A 15,925-nucleotide genomic window follows, 5' to 3' on the forward strand; every position below is an offset into this window, starting at 1 on the left:
ATTTGTGACCCCTGTCCATGAGAAGCTGCTCATTGCTTATTATTATTATTACTCAGTAACCAGATTGTTTGAGGGTAGAAACTCCTCTCAAGTTTATCTGTGTTGGTCCTTAGGACACGGAAGCAATCTCCGATAGAAGCAAGAGTCCTCGTTTGGGGTAGTGAGGTAGTTTGGCAATCTTTCTAGCCTTGGTTCTGCATCATCCTCAGGCGGACACTTGTTTCTAATCTTTAATTCTGTGTTGTCCAGAAGATGTCTACTGTTCAGCAAACCGTCACACATATCTGCACATAGTTATCCCACTGCACGGTTATCATCACAAACAGATAAGGGGAATGGTTTTAGTGGGTAGAAGCAACCCATTGCCAAGTCTACAAATCACATCTCCCACAAGCTCATAAAAGACCATCATTACTACAATGTGTGAGTGTGTGCATGCGTGTGTGTGTCTTGGTGCCTAATAAGCCTTAACAGTGCTTGATTGGGCTTATGAGGTACAATATTACTCAAACCATTATCACATATAAATCACCGTCACAGAGTTCCAAACAACCCTGTCATGGATAAAGCAGTCAGGGCTGCCCTTAATGCTACTCTCTTTGAGAACAATTATTGTTATAGTTATATGAAAGCTTGAGCAATGAGAGTAATTAGAGGCCCTGTAGTGCCCCAGTCCATCTGCAATGCACAAACACAGCACACTCACTCATGCTTTTGCCCACAACTAAGCAATCCCTTCACGTTGCCAGGAAGGCCGGGGTTTGCACCGAGGCCGTGGTTCTTGGCCATAGCTAGAGCCATTTGGGTTAAGTGCCTTTGCTCCAGGGCTGATTAGTGTTATTGAGTAGTCACCAGCACTTCACACACAGACACACACACACACACAGAAACTAAGTGTGCCTCCCAGAAAAGTTCAGAGTTGTTACCTGTCCATCTTGCACATGCACAGCGGGCACATACACGCCGTGATGGTGGCAGAGCAGTGGATCGATCATCAGAAGACCTCTTCAGTGTCCCAGCATGCACCACTCTGCCTCTGAGGAAGAGGAAGAGACAGAAGATGACTTTTGATTGAGCTGTTCAACCTTCTAACACAGGGGAGCCCACACTTTCTCAGCATGCCAGCTACTTATAAAATGACCAAGTCAAAATGATGGACCCATTATAAAAATGCAAAACAAATATGTATAAATATATCGAGTATTCTTTACTTAGTTTGTACAATATATGTTTATGTATCTTGCATTAGTGCATGAACCCTCTTTTACCATCTGTGCGAAGTGTCTAACCCGGGTTGATGCTTCGTTGGGTGCCTTCGCTTTTGTGATCAGCTGTGAGAAAAACGACTGCTGTCCGGAGAACTGGGGTTTTACTTCCTTCACCTTTCTCTTTCTCAGCTCGCTTTTCAGAGGGAACTCAGTGTCGTAGCTTTTATGAACAGTCCGAAAATGCCGCTCCACATTTCCCTTCCTTGGACTAGCGATGGTAGATGAGGCGAATTCATTTTAAATATGACATTGTGGGGAAAAAAGTCCTCCTCCCATTCCCTATGGAAATGGTAGGCTTTGGGCTTCTTACTTGGTCCAGCTCCCCCACTCATTTTTATACCCTTTCTTGAGTTTAGTAGAAATAACTTAGAGGCTAACAAGACAACTCGGTAGCGTGACCGCGTTTTGGGCGCGGTTGTATGCGCATGCGTCGTGACCCATGTGTCAGAAAAGGTCAGATGTCATACAGGCTCCCCTGTACGTCAATCAAGAGACACATTTCATAGTGACGATAAATGATAAACTGACGTCTTTTTTTTTTTTTTTATATCTATATCATGTGATCTACCCACACTAACTTTGCCATCCACATCAACCTATTGGACACCCCTGATCTAAAAGCTTTACTGCCAGTGTTCATGTCCAATAAAGAACTTACTGTAGAATTAGAGGGCATCTATCTACCTGTGTAGCTTCCTGTCCCTTTCAAATCTACTGCACCGAAGATATCTGAATAATCTGTACAATATATCTAATTTATTCAGAGGAGTAACTACAGTGTAGTTCTTTGTGTCCAATTGCCTTAAGGAATTTGAATTAAGATGACAGCGACTGGTTGCCCCCTCTGATCTGTGGATGCAAGGCATATGGTAGAGACTGCCTGAGGGGGCTTCATGAACTGTATTCATAATGGTTTCTCATTATCCAGAATAAAAGCATGACACCAAATGGATGGCTAAAATTATTGCTGGTATGTCTGCCTCTTTTGTTTTTCTTAAAGTTTCCTTTACTTTTAATTTTTCATCACAGTTTAATGCACACCGACTCTGAAACTCGACAGAGAGTTCTGTTTTATAATTACACTCCAGTTCAGCAAAGGCCCTGAAAGGTTTAATGTATGGGTGTAATATGGGTGTAGTATTTTCACCTAATCAATATAAGATGGAACTGAACACTGGAGAGCTGCATGCTGCATTTAAATGATGCAATGTTATTACATAGGTCTTCTGAAACATTTAGTTAAGTACAGTAACATTATTAATGCAGCCAGTCTTCAGATTTTCTTGATACTGACCTTCTAGATTTGATACTCAGGGCAATGTCAGGGCCATAGAAGTGCCTCACGACAGATTTCTCTGTGCATCACACATCATCTCCAGTCTTGTTGGCTAGTGGCACATTCATCAAACCTGTGACAGTATTATTGGATTTGATTTTGGGCAGTTCTGGTTTGGAGTGCTTGTGATCATCTGCTTGTGTGCATGTATGCGGGCCTGTTCTCTTAGTATACACATGCAGTTGCACACTAAATGACAGACTGCTGGCCCCAGAGCCTGATCTTTTTTCCCCATCGTGAAACCTGCTGTACTTTCACACAGGCAGTCTGAATTATTTACTCAGTCAATCATCAGCCCATGTGCTTTCAATCCCCATGTAAATTTATGCTTTCCAGCCTGGTTGGCAAGAAAGGCAGTTCAGCCTGCTGACACTAATGTCTCTGTTGTTATGGATCGACACTTTGCGACTTAATATTGCTTTCGCCTCTCAGCCACTGGTTTGTCACATACTTTGTAGTCACTGATGAGATGGAAATACAGCACACACAGCGTGCTGATTCTATGTCCATTTGTTAATAAAGTGTGATGTGTTGAGGCATCGCAGACATAGAAACTGATCCCAGTAATCCTTCTTTTTGGAAAGTGCAGTTCCGGGGCAACGATTCCTGCTGACAAAAAAAAAAAAAAAAACGCCTAAATGTATTACAACACTACTATAAAGCCACGAGGCTACACAATCACAATGAAAAGCTTTCACACTCTTTACTGTACAGTGACAGTGACGCATTCACAGTGTAATGGTGACTAACATCCAGTTTACTATGATGTATCCTATAATATTTGTTCTGCATGAGCATCTTTTTTCTGAAATGTAAGATGTCCACATTAGTTATTTAAATCATGACATTTTATTCTCTTTTTTTTTTTCAGGACAACGATGTGAGAATCATCATCGGCCAGTTTGATGAGAACCTGGCCTCCAAGGTTTTCTGCTGTGTAAGTCCTCGCTCTACACTCACTGCAACTGAACGCTTTGAAATGAGCTTTGCCAATTATACCACTTCTGTTTAAAATATAGTTGCTGCAGTTTTTTATTACATCTTTCAACAAGATGTGATTTGGTTTATGGGAATAGTGTGAATGTGAAATACTAAACTATAAATATATAATATAATGCTATATTTATTTCCAAAGCTGACAGAAATACTTTCCCTGTTAGAGTTCGACCTAGCTAAATGTACCACTTAACTTTGTGGCTTCATATAATTTGGACTTTAGATGGTTTGGTCTCACTTTATGTTTTAGCCTTGGGGCCCAGTTCAAGATTTAACAGGGATTTTCTGAGCTCAATGAGCGCTACATCTATACTATCAGGACAGACATCAGTTCACATTAAGTGAGAGTAATTACACCTTACAGTAGTTACAGTAATCAGCATATATCATACTCTATCTCCCTGTGTGACATTGCTTCAACCTCAGTTTCATCTACCCCTCCCAGGCATACAACCTGAACATGTTTGGTAGTAAATACCAATGGATTATCCCTGGCTGGTACCAGGGCAACTGGTGGGAGCAGGCCAACAGCACCAACTGCACCACCAAGAAGCTGCTCACAGCCATGGAGGGATACATCAGCGTGGACTTTGAGCCGCTCAGTGCTCGGCAGATTAAGGGCATCTCTGGCAGGGTGAGTGACACCCTGTGTTGTACTTAAGAAGATCGAATATGGTATTTAATGCGACATGAGACCCAGATGTGCCCAGATGTTGTCTAAATATACTTATGGTGTGCTAGATACTGTAGCTCCCTGAGTTAAATAAAGGAAGTGAACTATGAAATATTTTAGCCCATTTTTTTCTGAGTTTTTTTTTTTTTTTTTGTGGCACAGATTTTAATCATCACAAAAAAGTCTGAACTTTTCATTTTGTGTTTCTATGACTGTAACACGCCTTGGCTGTGATTGTTTGTAGAAGAATCTATGGGGATAGTAGGGAACTCATCCTTGAAGCATGTTTTGAAACCTGAGGTCTTGCCCAAAATGAATCATACTGTTTGTTTTCACACTGCACTGCGCACCAAAGGTACACTGACTCCAAACAATCTTATTTCCAGTAACTTTGTATCTCAAGTTATGTGAAATATTATCCCTTCTCCTTTTGGACCAAGTTACACCAATATTTGAATGCCTTTTTAATAGAGGAGCATGAACTTCTCAAGAGATGCTCAGTATATTGTCTTGATTTTCCTCTTTTCTTCTTTCGCTTCTCTTAGACCCCTAAGGAGTACGAGAGGGAGTACAGCCGAGTGCTTCAGCAAAAAGGTGTGGAGGCCAGCAAGTTTCACGGCTTTGCCTACGATGGGATCTGGGTTATCGCTAAAACCCTGACTCGAGTGATGGAACTGCTCCGGATAAAACAACGACAAAACACCTACCACAACTTCACCGTGGATGATCGAGAAGTGGGAAAGATGGTTCTGGATGTCATGAATGAGACCAACTTCTATGGAGTAACAGTAAGTATTTTTATTGAAAATTTAAACATTAGGTAACAGTATTGCACTCTATGATACAGTATGTTTTACTGCTTTCATTTAGATTCTGCACATGGAGCCAACAGAGAATACTTCAATACTTCTTTGTGAACACATACCAAACAGTACATATAGCAAGAGGTCCAATATTGAGGAAGAGTATACAGTGAGGTAGCACAGTCACAGATATGGTTTGAAGCTACATAGTCAAAATACTGATCGAGGATGATTGAGTGTAATCCTGGGAAGTATTTCAAATGACTAAGTGTTTGTTAAAGGTACGCAAACCATTCTGTGTTAATTATAGAAAAATGTGTAATGTGGGGAAATGTCAAAACCACATATAGAGACATTATTTATGGTCCTGTGAGGCTGGAAGCATGTTTGCAGAAAAGGTTACTTAGCCACCCTTGTCTGTGTATGAAGCCTAAAGTGATGTCATTTGGTGCTGTCGACTCACTCCAGTGCATTCGAGATTGATCCTGGTGGCAATGAAAGTTACAAGCCGAGTGTGTGTGAGTGTGCGTATGACGGTTGGTTATTCCAGCTTCCAAGGGCTAATTCAAGGTTAAGATTAAGCTTAAGCATTACATTATATATGTTTTAGGGTAAAGGTTGGGGTTTATGCATTTAGTTGTAAGAGCTAAGGCTAGTAAGGAGCTAGCCAATGCATTATGCCACTGAGTGCCCTTATGACTATCAGAGAGACACATGACTGTGTGTGTATGTGTGTGTGTGTGTGTGTGTGTGTGTGTGTGTGTTTGCTCATTTGCAGTGTCTATTAAGCTATTGGAAGATATATCCGGTTTCCCTGTAAAGGCCACTCCGATATTATAGGATGCCCCTCTGCTCCAAGCCTAGACCGCCAGTAGGCATGCAGGGTCTTACAGCACAGCACAGCACAGCAATGCATAATGCATATTATATTCATAACTGTGTACGCATACAAGTAAATGCCCATAAAAAAGTGAGCTGCTGTATGCACTCAGCATTTTGGTCATCACCAAATGTGATGAGAGAATAAAGTCGAGGTGGGGCACAAGAGTGAAACAATACAGTAAGCCACAGTCATATAGAGTCTCACACAGTATAGACGTCAGCAGAACAATAAAGAAATAGAAGAAGAAGAAATAGTCCCGGAGAAAATCAGCAAAGGCTGCTGACTCGTATTACTCTTAGGCCCTTTGGGGGCCAGTGTCCCCGAGGCTATATGTGTGTTGCAGCACTCCACCAAATCCTTTGAGTCGTCATTCCTCATCCCTCTAGTCTCACCTCTCACCTCTCTCAGCACAGACCCACTCAGGGCTGCTGATCAGGAGCAGACTGACATTGAGTCTTTCCTCAGAGACTCAGGAAAGCAGTGCAGGAATATTGATGGCCATGTAACGTTTCATTCACTTTTTACTCCAGGCACACAGAAGATGATGAAGTCCCATTAGTTTGTTTGAACGGGATAGCAATCCCATTCTTCATGTCATATCTGTATTGATGCATATTGATCCTGTATATGTAGCTGTCAGTGGTAGAAAAAGTATTCAAACCCCTTACTAAAGAAAATATAGCGATACATAAGGCTTCAAGTGGAAGTGTTGAAATTGTATTAAGCAAAAACAAGGAAAGTAGTAGACTGACAGTAGCTTTTTCATAAAACTGAAGTACAGAACTTGACTTTAAAACACACTATACAATAAATGTTGTTTGATTAAAAAAAAACTAGTCCTGAGCAATGGTATTTAAAGAAAACAATGAAATGCATCTTTAATATGTTCTTTCTGTTTATCTTTGGTTTAGATCTGTGTGTGCTTGAGCTCAAACTCTTACTTGAGCTTTGTGTTTTTCCTGATCTCACAATTTTCCGCTGTGTGTTTGCCGTGTACACACACACACACACACACATCTCTTGGGACCAAACCGTGTCCATTCTGAGCTGATCTCAGTTTTGCTGCCGAACTAGTGGAGGAGGCAGCTGCAACAGCAGGAGAGTGAGGGCTCCACAGTATTGATCCGGCTGCTCTCAGAGCCATGGAGAAGAAGGCTGACATTAGCAGGGGGAGACCTCAGGGTGTAGAAAAGAGAGTGCACATAGCTGCTACAGTGGAATTGGAATTCACCAGGGAGGGTTGGATGGGAAGAGGCAGGTTGTGATTGGGGGATGACAAGATCTGTTTTATCTTTGTTTATTTATTCATTTAAAACAGCCGTTTTCTAGACGTTGTGGTGGTATTTGCGTCTTTCTGGATAATGGCGAGCCAGAAGTTTGACAGTCACCTCAAACAAACGCACTGAAGTGAGACGGGAGAGGCTAATGTGCACCTTTATTCATGTGAATGTGTGTGCGTTAGTGTGTGTGTGTGTTCATCACAGATAACAATTACATCAACAGCGTTCCCAAGTCAGACCGTGAAAACACACAGGAAGTCAAACCTGCAGTCCACACAGCAACATCTCATTTGACCCTAGCGCTCCTGTGAGTGACACACACACACTCACACACACTTCTAGTCATCAGCCATAATTGTGAAACAGGCCTGATCATCCTTTGAAAACTAGACAAGGGGCGCCTTCTCTGGGTCAGTACACTCCACTGAGGTTGCCTGAGCTGCAGAGGAGCATAATACCTCGTGGAAAGAGGCTTTACATTAGCTCCTTAGAATTTTGGTCAGCAGAGGTTAATTTAATCTTTGTAGCCCAGACATTTATTTCCAATTAAGAATGTCAGAGTCAGTGCCTCTGCATATGTTTGATATACTTAGCATATTCTACAAACCGTGTATACACTTGAGAGAACAAATCGGGGCTGTTAAAATAACTACACAGGATTTCAATAAGGTTTGTGATAGCTCCACTTTTGCTGATGTGAAGGGCAATTATAGTGGCAATGCTAATGCATGGCAAGAGTATATTGGCGCAACTACTCTAGAAACCTGCATAATACAGTCACAGTCATTATGGGTTAAAGTCAAGTTCCCTACTTTCAACCCACATAGTCTGACCCTGTTTATACGCCACAGTTATCCAAAGGCAATACCTGATGAGCTGAACCAGGGTACACTGCACTGCCCTATTTAGTGTAGAATACACTTCATGCATAATTACATAGAATATTGAAGCATTGTGTGACCAAAGAACTTGTCAGCAAGCAAGATTGACACTGGGGTGTGAAATTGGCAGCAGAGGATCCAATGTGCACCACCATCGTTTTGCAGCAGTAGCATTTACACACACACATCACAGGGGACACATGCTTGTACATAAGCATAATGTGACGACATATTAATTGCATAAACACGGCACGTAGACACACGTGGATGCGCGCGCTCAGACAAATATCAAAGATGTCGCACAAAGACTGGGACTCAAACAGAGGGGTGGGACCCTGCTCCTGCTACTTCAAAGCTTGCCATCTTTTTGAGGCAAAATTGGCTCTCCAGCTTCCTTCCCCATACCCCCCCCCCCAGCTGTCTTTTAATCAGCCAATGCAAATGCTTTCTCTCTCTCTCTCTTTACCTATCTGCCCATCTCCTCTCTCTAGCTGCCCATCTCTCTCTCTCTCTCTGTGCTCTCACCTGTTTTGTTGGCTCGCCAGTAATACGTAAACCCAGTTAAATGTGTAATTAAAGAGCTCTGTAAGCAGATGGTGGGCTGAATTAATTGAACGGTCTTCCTAGATGAAGAGGGAGAGAGAGCTAAAGAGACAGAGCGAAGGAGAAAATAGAACAAGAGAGTGAAAGACTGAGAATACAATGGAGAAGATTAAGGGACAGCGTCAGAATATGGCTTACAATATTGCCACAAAGTTGAATTGCTTTTGTCTACCTTGTAGGTGTTTGCCAGATGCTCCCTGGCTTGAAAACGGATTATCTTGTTTCTGTGAAGTTTAAATCAAAGACTTTCTTTTGTCTTCTTTGTCATTTTCGGGAGGTTGTTTATCAATTAACACACACACTGTTGGAGAGGTGTTAATATTTGGAAATGTTATATGGAATTCAATCTCAGAAACTTTCACTGGCCTTTGCACACTTCTCTGCAGCTGAATGCTAAAAGATCACTTGTTTACCCCTATAATCAGATCAATTTTGGCCACTAAAAAAAATGAGATGCATGCAGCAGCAGAGCCTCTGCCCTTTGCCTGCCAGCACTCCACTATCAGGAAAGCACTGAGCGTGAATTTAGTTGCACTAAGCTCAAGTTTTTTTTTCTACTAAAATTCATTTTGCTGCTTATGCTGCAGCTTCCTCGGTAAAATAGAATATTTTTAAGACTTTAAAATATAAGTGCTGCCTACTGTGTTACATGATAGGAAAGATATTCATTATAATTTTGTTTCTTTCCTTCTTTTCAGGGTCAAGTCATGTTCCGAAATGGAGAGAGAATGGGCACAATCAAATTTAACCAGTTTCAAGGTATGTGTGACACTACTACTCCTTCCCACATGAGCCTTTTTTCAATTCTTTCCTCACATTTTGTGTTGTTACTTGAGGCCTCCTGCTTATGCTGTTTTCCAAAATCTTAACCTTTGCTGAATCTATTTTCACAACATCAGAAACTTTTATTTTATTTACCACAGGGATGTTTCTTTTGAGCTGACTTGCCTCAACCAGTCAGGATGCCAACGGCACTTATTATTGATCTGATTCCACTGAACTGGAGTTAGAATTATTGTCATAATTTATTGAATTCTTACTGTTTACATCTGTGTTCAATAAAACTATATTTCCAAGTCAGCTGCCATTGTTGGTATACTGGTACCTACATGTATGATGGATACTTACCAAGAGGCTTTATAAAAAAGCTTTCAGCAGAGTTTTATTTACAGGGATGGGAGCACAAAAGATTTCACACTCTCATAGACAGACACACATTTATCTCTTTAGTCTGGAGAGGATGATATTCACAATTGCAAGGCTCGTTTTTGGAAACTGTTTGAATGAAGTACAACTTTTTGTCTTTTCCTTTATTTACCGAATGTCTCTGCAAGGTTCATGATGTTTTTCTGTGCTTGATGTCCTCTGTAGTTATCCAGTGTACTATACAGTGGCTTCTGAAAGTGTTGAAAACTTTATTGTCTGGTAGATTTGTTAGTTTTAAGTAGATATATTTTACATTTTGTCCATCAAGCTACATTAACTAAGCCAATAAGACAAAGTGAAAACATGTTTTTAGAAATAAACAAAAGCTGAAATCTCATCATTTGAAAGCAATAACATCTATGAGTCTGGGTAAATCTTTACCGTCTTTGTCTGGCTAGATATGGGGAACGTATTGCATTCTACCTGGCCCAATGCAACAGTGTCAATACGTGAACAGTAAAGGTTTGTATATGAAAACATGGCTCAGTACTAAGTTGTTTTTTGAACCAGTAGTGCCTGCTTAGAATAACCCAGAGACTGCATTGGATGCAGGGGATTCCCAACTCCTGGGCTTCCCGGACTGGATGTAGCACACTGCGCGGGGCTGTTCAGTCCTCCCTGCCCAACCATCTTATCTTTCCCACTGCAGAAGGGCTTGATGCCTCTGGCCACTCACATCAGAATCACTGTGTGAGTGTGTGTGTATGTTTTCTGTCTGAGTGAGTGAGAGTGATGGAGAGCGGCATGTGTGTGCGCCTGCACGTGTGTGTGTGTGTGTGTGTGTGTGTGTGTGTGTGTACCTCAATTATGGTGTTTACATGCTAATAATGTTACAGAGTTTGTATAGTTGGGAGTAATTGGGCAATAAAAAAAAGAAAAAACAAGGCACAAAATATTTGTACACTGTATACACTTCAAACCATTTATCACAGTATACTACTGCAGCTCATAGACAAGAGATCAATATTATGCATTAACAGAAAATGCATGTGTACGTGCAGAGTGAAACTATGATACTGTTAGTTAAACCTTGAGAGAGAGAGAAATTATTTTCCAAATACCTAATAATACAGATTTTTGTTTGTTTGTTTCATGAACTACCCCAAAAGCCATCCCCGTGTGAGGAGTTGCTCTCTTCCCCGCGGACAAATAAAGCATTTTAGGGCTTGTGCAGAATGTTCAGTATCTTCATTTTAACATTTTCACATTGGAAGCACTCTACAGACTGACAACGCCTTTAGAATTAGCTTCTACTAAGGAACTGGGACGCAGCTACAAAGAAGCACGCTGAAGAAGAATATTTAATATTTTGTGGTCTGGGAGAAGTGAGAAGCGACGCCTGTGATGTGAAAACACTCATGTTGACCTGTTCTCTATATGTCACCTGCAAGAATAAAACCAAACAGCAGGAGGAGCACTAACAGGGACACAGATGCTGTCACAAAAAGCTATGATTAGAGGATGATGAAACAGAGTGAAGGAAAGTGCTTATATGTGAGTACAGTGTGTGTGTGTGTGTGTGGTTGTGAGAGAGACACACAGATTCCCCAGGGCGGGTTGGCCCGTTATGCTGGGAGGTGATGGTGCGGTCACTTTAAATTGGGTTTGGCTGCTTTTGATAACAAAGGAGTGTTAGAGGCTGATTTTTAGAGATTTTGAGAGAATTCACTTGGAAACCTTAATCTGAATCATAGCCACATATCTCTGTTCATTTGTAACACACTGCTGCCCCCTCTTTTGTCTTTGTTTCCCTGTCCTGTAAGTCTCCTTCAGGATTTTCTTCAATCAAATTCATCCCTACAGTACAGTTACAGCTATAGCTATCTTCTTCTAGCCATATCACCCATATAACCCTAACCCTAACCCCCCCCCATCCCCTCTTAACCTTCACTCTGTCATTCCTTCCTCTGAATTTCTCACCCTTTTGACACACCAATAGCCTGAGCTGGGAAGGGTGTGGAGAACAGGAGGGACAGTCCCAGCTTGAATTTTTCAAAAGGCAGTGATCCTCAACATGACCTCATCCTCTGTCCTCAGTGTCTGATCCTCCATTTTACCCTGCCAGACATTCTTCTTAGTCAGGGGCTTCGATGGCTCCTTTTCCCACTGTGTCTCATGGGGAAAAGAGATTGCTGGCTACCAGAGGTCTCGATCACAGTCACAGTCCCTCTGAGAGCCCATTTTAAATCAACACACTACCAAGCATAGTAGATAAGGAAACCTGGCTTTTGTCATTCTGTAAGTAGAATATATATTAAATAATATATACCGCACGATTCAAATATATATATATATATATATATATATATATATATATGTATATCAGGTATCATATGTGGGGCGTTGGGTTTTAGATCTTTAGCGATACATGTTAAATTATGTATAATATCAATTAATGTTAACTATTAAATTGTTATTTTAAAAGCAATTCAATATTTTAAACATCAAATATGTTGTAAGATCACAAGGACACACATTGGTTTTTGGTGAGTAACAATAATTGCGAGCATTACTTTGGTTTCCAAAACAATCTGCAAAGCACTTAATTGTATTTAAAGTCTCTGAAAACCTGGTTTCAGTAACATAAATTCCCATTAGCGGCAAAAAAAGGTTTGGAAGAAATAACTTATTTATCTTAAGTTCAGATTCAGTGACTTTAAATAATTCTAAATTAAAGTCAAAATATTTTCTTTTAACTGACATAGTTCAATTTTCAATCTTGTTTAGAGTGGGATACATGACATCACCTATTTTAACTCAACTTTAACTAAACTCTTAAAACCTCTGGAAAAAAAAAATTAATCAGATTAGGACACTACTACTACAGTAAATAAAAAAAACCCAAAAACAATTCAGAGCCTTTCAGCCATTTTTTCAGTGATTTGTTCTGTCAGAGTTTTTATTTAAGATCAAATTTACCTTATGATCAGGAAAAACACAGTTTTTTTGTTTATTGTCACTAATCCAAAGGGCATGAGATGTCAAGGGAAACAACATAGTTTTAGAGAACCAAATTGTTTGTGCACATTACATTTACTGTACTAAAATAATCACTCATCTGTCAAACATTTCCAACATTTGCTGTGTGCTTTGATGCCAGAGATGGAGATCAAATGAGGTGATTCAGTGAGAGGGGAGGAGAGGGGAACACAGTGCCCGTGATGCTGCAGCTGATGTTATCTGTCATTTTCCTAGTCAAGGACAATGCTGCAGAGAAGTTCAATGGGCCTATTAGAGAGGTAACAGTGAGAAGCAGAGAGAGATTTTTGAGTGCACACCAGAAGAAATTGGAGGTTGTTTGTAGCACTTCCAAAAAAAAAAAAAAGGAATAATCTATCCTCTCTTGCCATCCCCTGCTTCTCTCCTCCCTGGTGTACACTCTAAGTGAGTAATCTTTATGAATGAAGGAGAGTGGAGACCCAGGTTTGTCTGACAAGGTCATGCTTCCTCCAATATTACACCTGAGGGAGTCATCGTTGTTTCTAAAAGAGAAAACACTAAATTGTGAAATTGCTCTGTTTGAACAGAACTCCGCAGAGACCGTGGTGTTTACAGGCTGGGGGTGTATAACAGTTTACAATCCCTCGACTGTATTTGGAAAATGCTTAAGTCAATGTAAATTGCAATATAAATACCAAAGTAGGGCTGCATTTATTTATTATGTCCTCATCAGCTGAGGGTTCTTCTCATAGTGTGTATTGGACGACTGCTCTCGCTACTTGCTGCTTTTTTTTTTTTTATGTCTTTGCTGTTAGCTGGTTTCTGTGATAGGGTTTCACAGATATGGTGTGATATGGTTTCTTCATTGCCTTTTAGGTTTCCTTGAGGTAAAATAAACTGATAAATGAGATTGTATATAAAAGAGCAAGACCATTTCCTGGTCATATTAAGCTGCATCTGAAAGCTACCAGTGGAGAATCTTAAAAGATAATCTTACTGAGTGCCTTAAAATCCTATGTTATGGGTATTTTGTTATATTACTAATGGGTTTTGTAAGATGTTCCTATGATTTAAAGCTCTCTAGAAGGTTGCGCCACTGTGCCAGAGTATACAGATTAAAGTTGGGCTATTCTTCATTGTGTCCAATTACTGTTGTAATTAGATTTACTTGTTCACTTAAAGTAGCATCTGTTACATTTTCTCCAAATAAGGATGCCTGGAGCTATATTTTATAAACCCAGCAAGGTGTTTTGCATCTGTGAGTCATTATTTCACACTGTCGAATCAAGTTGGCCACCATAAACATTTCACAGAACTTGTCAGAGAATCCAAATTTGTTGACATTTGACCTTTCCTTTAGTGTCTTTTATGCAGTGTGGACTTTATTACTTTGACCTGGGTTTTTTTGTTTGTTTTAATATCTAAGTGTATGTGTTTTTTTTTTTTAACAGAGGGACAGGAAGTGAAGGTTGGAGAGTACAATGCAATTGCTGATGTGCTGGACCTCATCAACAACTCCATAAGGTTCCAAGGTATGAAGAAGGCTGGAAATGTGTGTATGCACCTGAACGTGATAGTCTGAGGAGATACCGAGACAAAATGAATCCAGATGCAGCCGTTATATGTTTATATACTGTGCACATTAAAGGCATCACGTACAAGCCCAGCACTCTCTTCACTCATTCACTCGCTCACTTGAATGCAGACTCCCTCCTCACACAGACATCCTCAGACACTCCCGCCACTCAGTGCGGAGACTGGCCCCTCTCCAGTGCCACTCTAACCCATCCACTCTCAGCTAAATTATTTACCAGTCTATTTTTCATCCCTCCTGTGTTTGCTTGTGTTGACATAGTTTGTCATTTGTTTGATCCCCCTGGCTGTTCTCCCCCTCTTCACCCTCCCACCCTTTCTCCATCTTTTCGGCCTTGCCCCACATACATTCTATGACAGTGCCATCTAAAATGCTTGTTTCCACATCCCTGACCACAGTAAGTGGAGATGTGTAAGATGATGCCACTGCGATCGATTGGCACACTGACAGGAGAAAAATAGAGTAAAAGATAAGAGAGCGCAGGGTCTAACCACAATAACTTGACTGTGGAGCATAGAGATACATGCACTCAACTAGGGGAGACTGAGGACCAGGAAATGGATCTCAAATAACTGGATGTCTGCTTCAGTGTCACTATTTTGTAGTCGAAAAGAAAAAGATTTGAAGGAGACAGGTTTCAAGTTAGTAAGTGAAAAGCAAAAGCTCAATAGAGAAAGTAAAAATGTGTGATTCGGTCAGTGAGGTTGTCTAAAAAAAACGTTTTTTTTTTTTTGCATAACACATTCTCTAATTAGGTGTGGAGCCTCCCAAAGATCGTACATTTGTGCGTCTGCAGCGCCGACACATCAACGTGCCCCTCTACAGCATCCTGTCCACCATCACCATACTGGGCATGCTCATGGCTGGGGCCTTCTTGTTCTTCAACATCAAGAACCGCAACCACAGGTCAGCATACAGTATTGGTAGAGGAGCAGCTAGTACAGTAGATGAATTTTAAGGATTAGCTGTTAAAGGGGACATACATTAAATAAGCATGGGGTGCTCTGGGAAAGCAAATGAGGGGTAAGTGTGTAAGGAAAATATAGAGAAGGAAGTGTAGAAGGAATCATGGGGGATTTAGTATTACTCAAATGTTGAACATCTTACTGTCTATGAAAGGATATTATACTTTACAGCAGTTTATTTAGGTTTCACAGTTTTTCACGATGTCTTTTTAAGTGTATTATAAGAAAAATAAAATACAATTCTATGTTCTTCTTCAGGCTAATCAAGATGTCCAGTCCCTACATGAACAACCTGATCATCCTAGGTGGCATGCTATCATATGCCTCTATCTTCCTGTTTGGTCTGGATGGAGGTTTTGTCTCTGACAAAGAGTTCGAGACACTCTGCACTGTGAGTTCCCTCAACATTTAAAATAGTACCAATTATGAATTAACAATTAGTTTGATTACTGTTACATATGTTAAAGAATGGCAGCAATTTATTCATGAGATGCTGC

General features: G+C 40.6%; 1 protein-coding gene across 1 annotated transcript in view; it reads left to right on the forward strand.

The window, feature by feature from the left end:
• The window catches only part of gabbr2 (gamma-aminobutyric acid (GABA) B receptor, 2), a 144,033-nt gene that overhangs the window by 83,631 nt on the left and 44,477 nt on the right, over nucleotides 1-15,925 (forward strand). The window contains exons 5-11 of the mRNA XM_026346953.1: nucleotides 3,476-3,541; nucleotides 4,046-4,234; nucleotides 4,819-5,061; nucleotides 9,422-9,482; nucleotides 14,321-14,401; nucleotides 15,219-15,369; nucleotides 15,687-15,819. Of these exons, the coding sequence (XP_026202738.1) occupies nucleotides 3,476-3,541; nucleotides 4,046-4,234; nucleotides 4,819-5,061; nucleotides 9,422-9,482; nucleotides 14,321-14,401; nucleotides 15,219-15,369; nucleotides 15,687-15,819 (924 nt within the window). The remainder of the gene's footprint in view (nucleotides 1-3,475; nucleotides 3,542-4,045; nucleotides 4,235-4,818; nucleotides 5,062-9,421; nucleotides 9,483-14,320; nucleotides 14,402-15,218; nucleotides 15,370-15,686; nucleotides 15,820-15,925) is intronic.

The sequence above is a fragment of the Anabas testudineus genome, chromosome 11 (genome assembly GCF_900324465.2).
Source record: "Anabas testudineus chromosome 11, fAnaTes1.2, whole genome shotgun sequence".
NCBI lineage: Eukaryota > Metazoa > Chordata > Actinopteri > Anabantiformes > Anabantidae > Anabas > Anabas testudineus.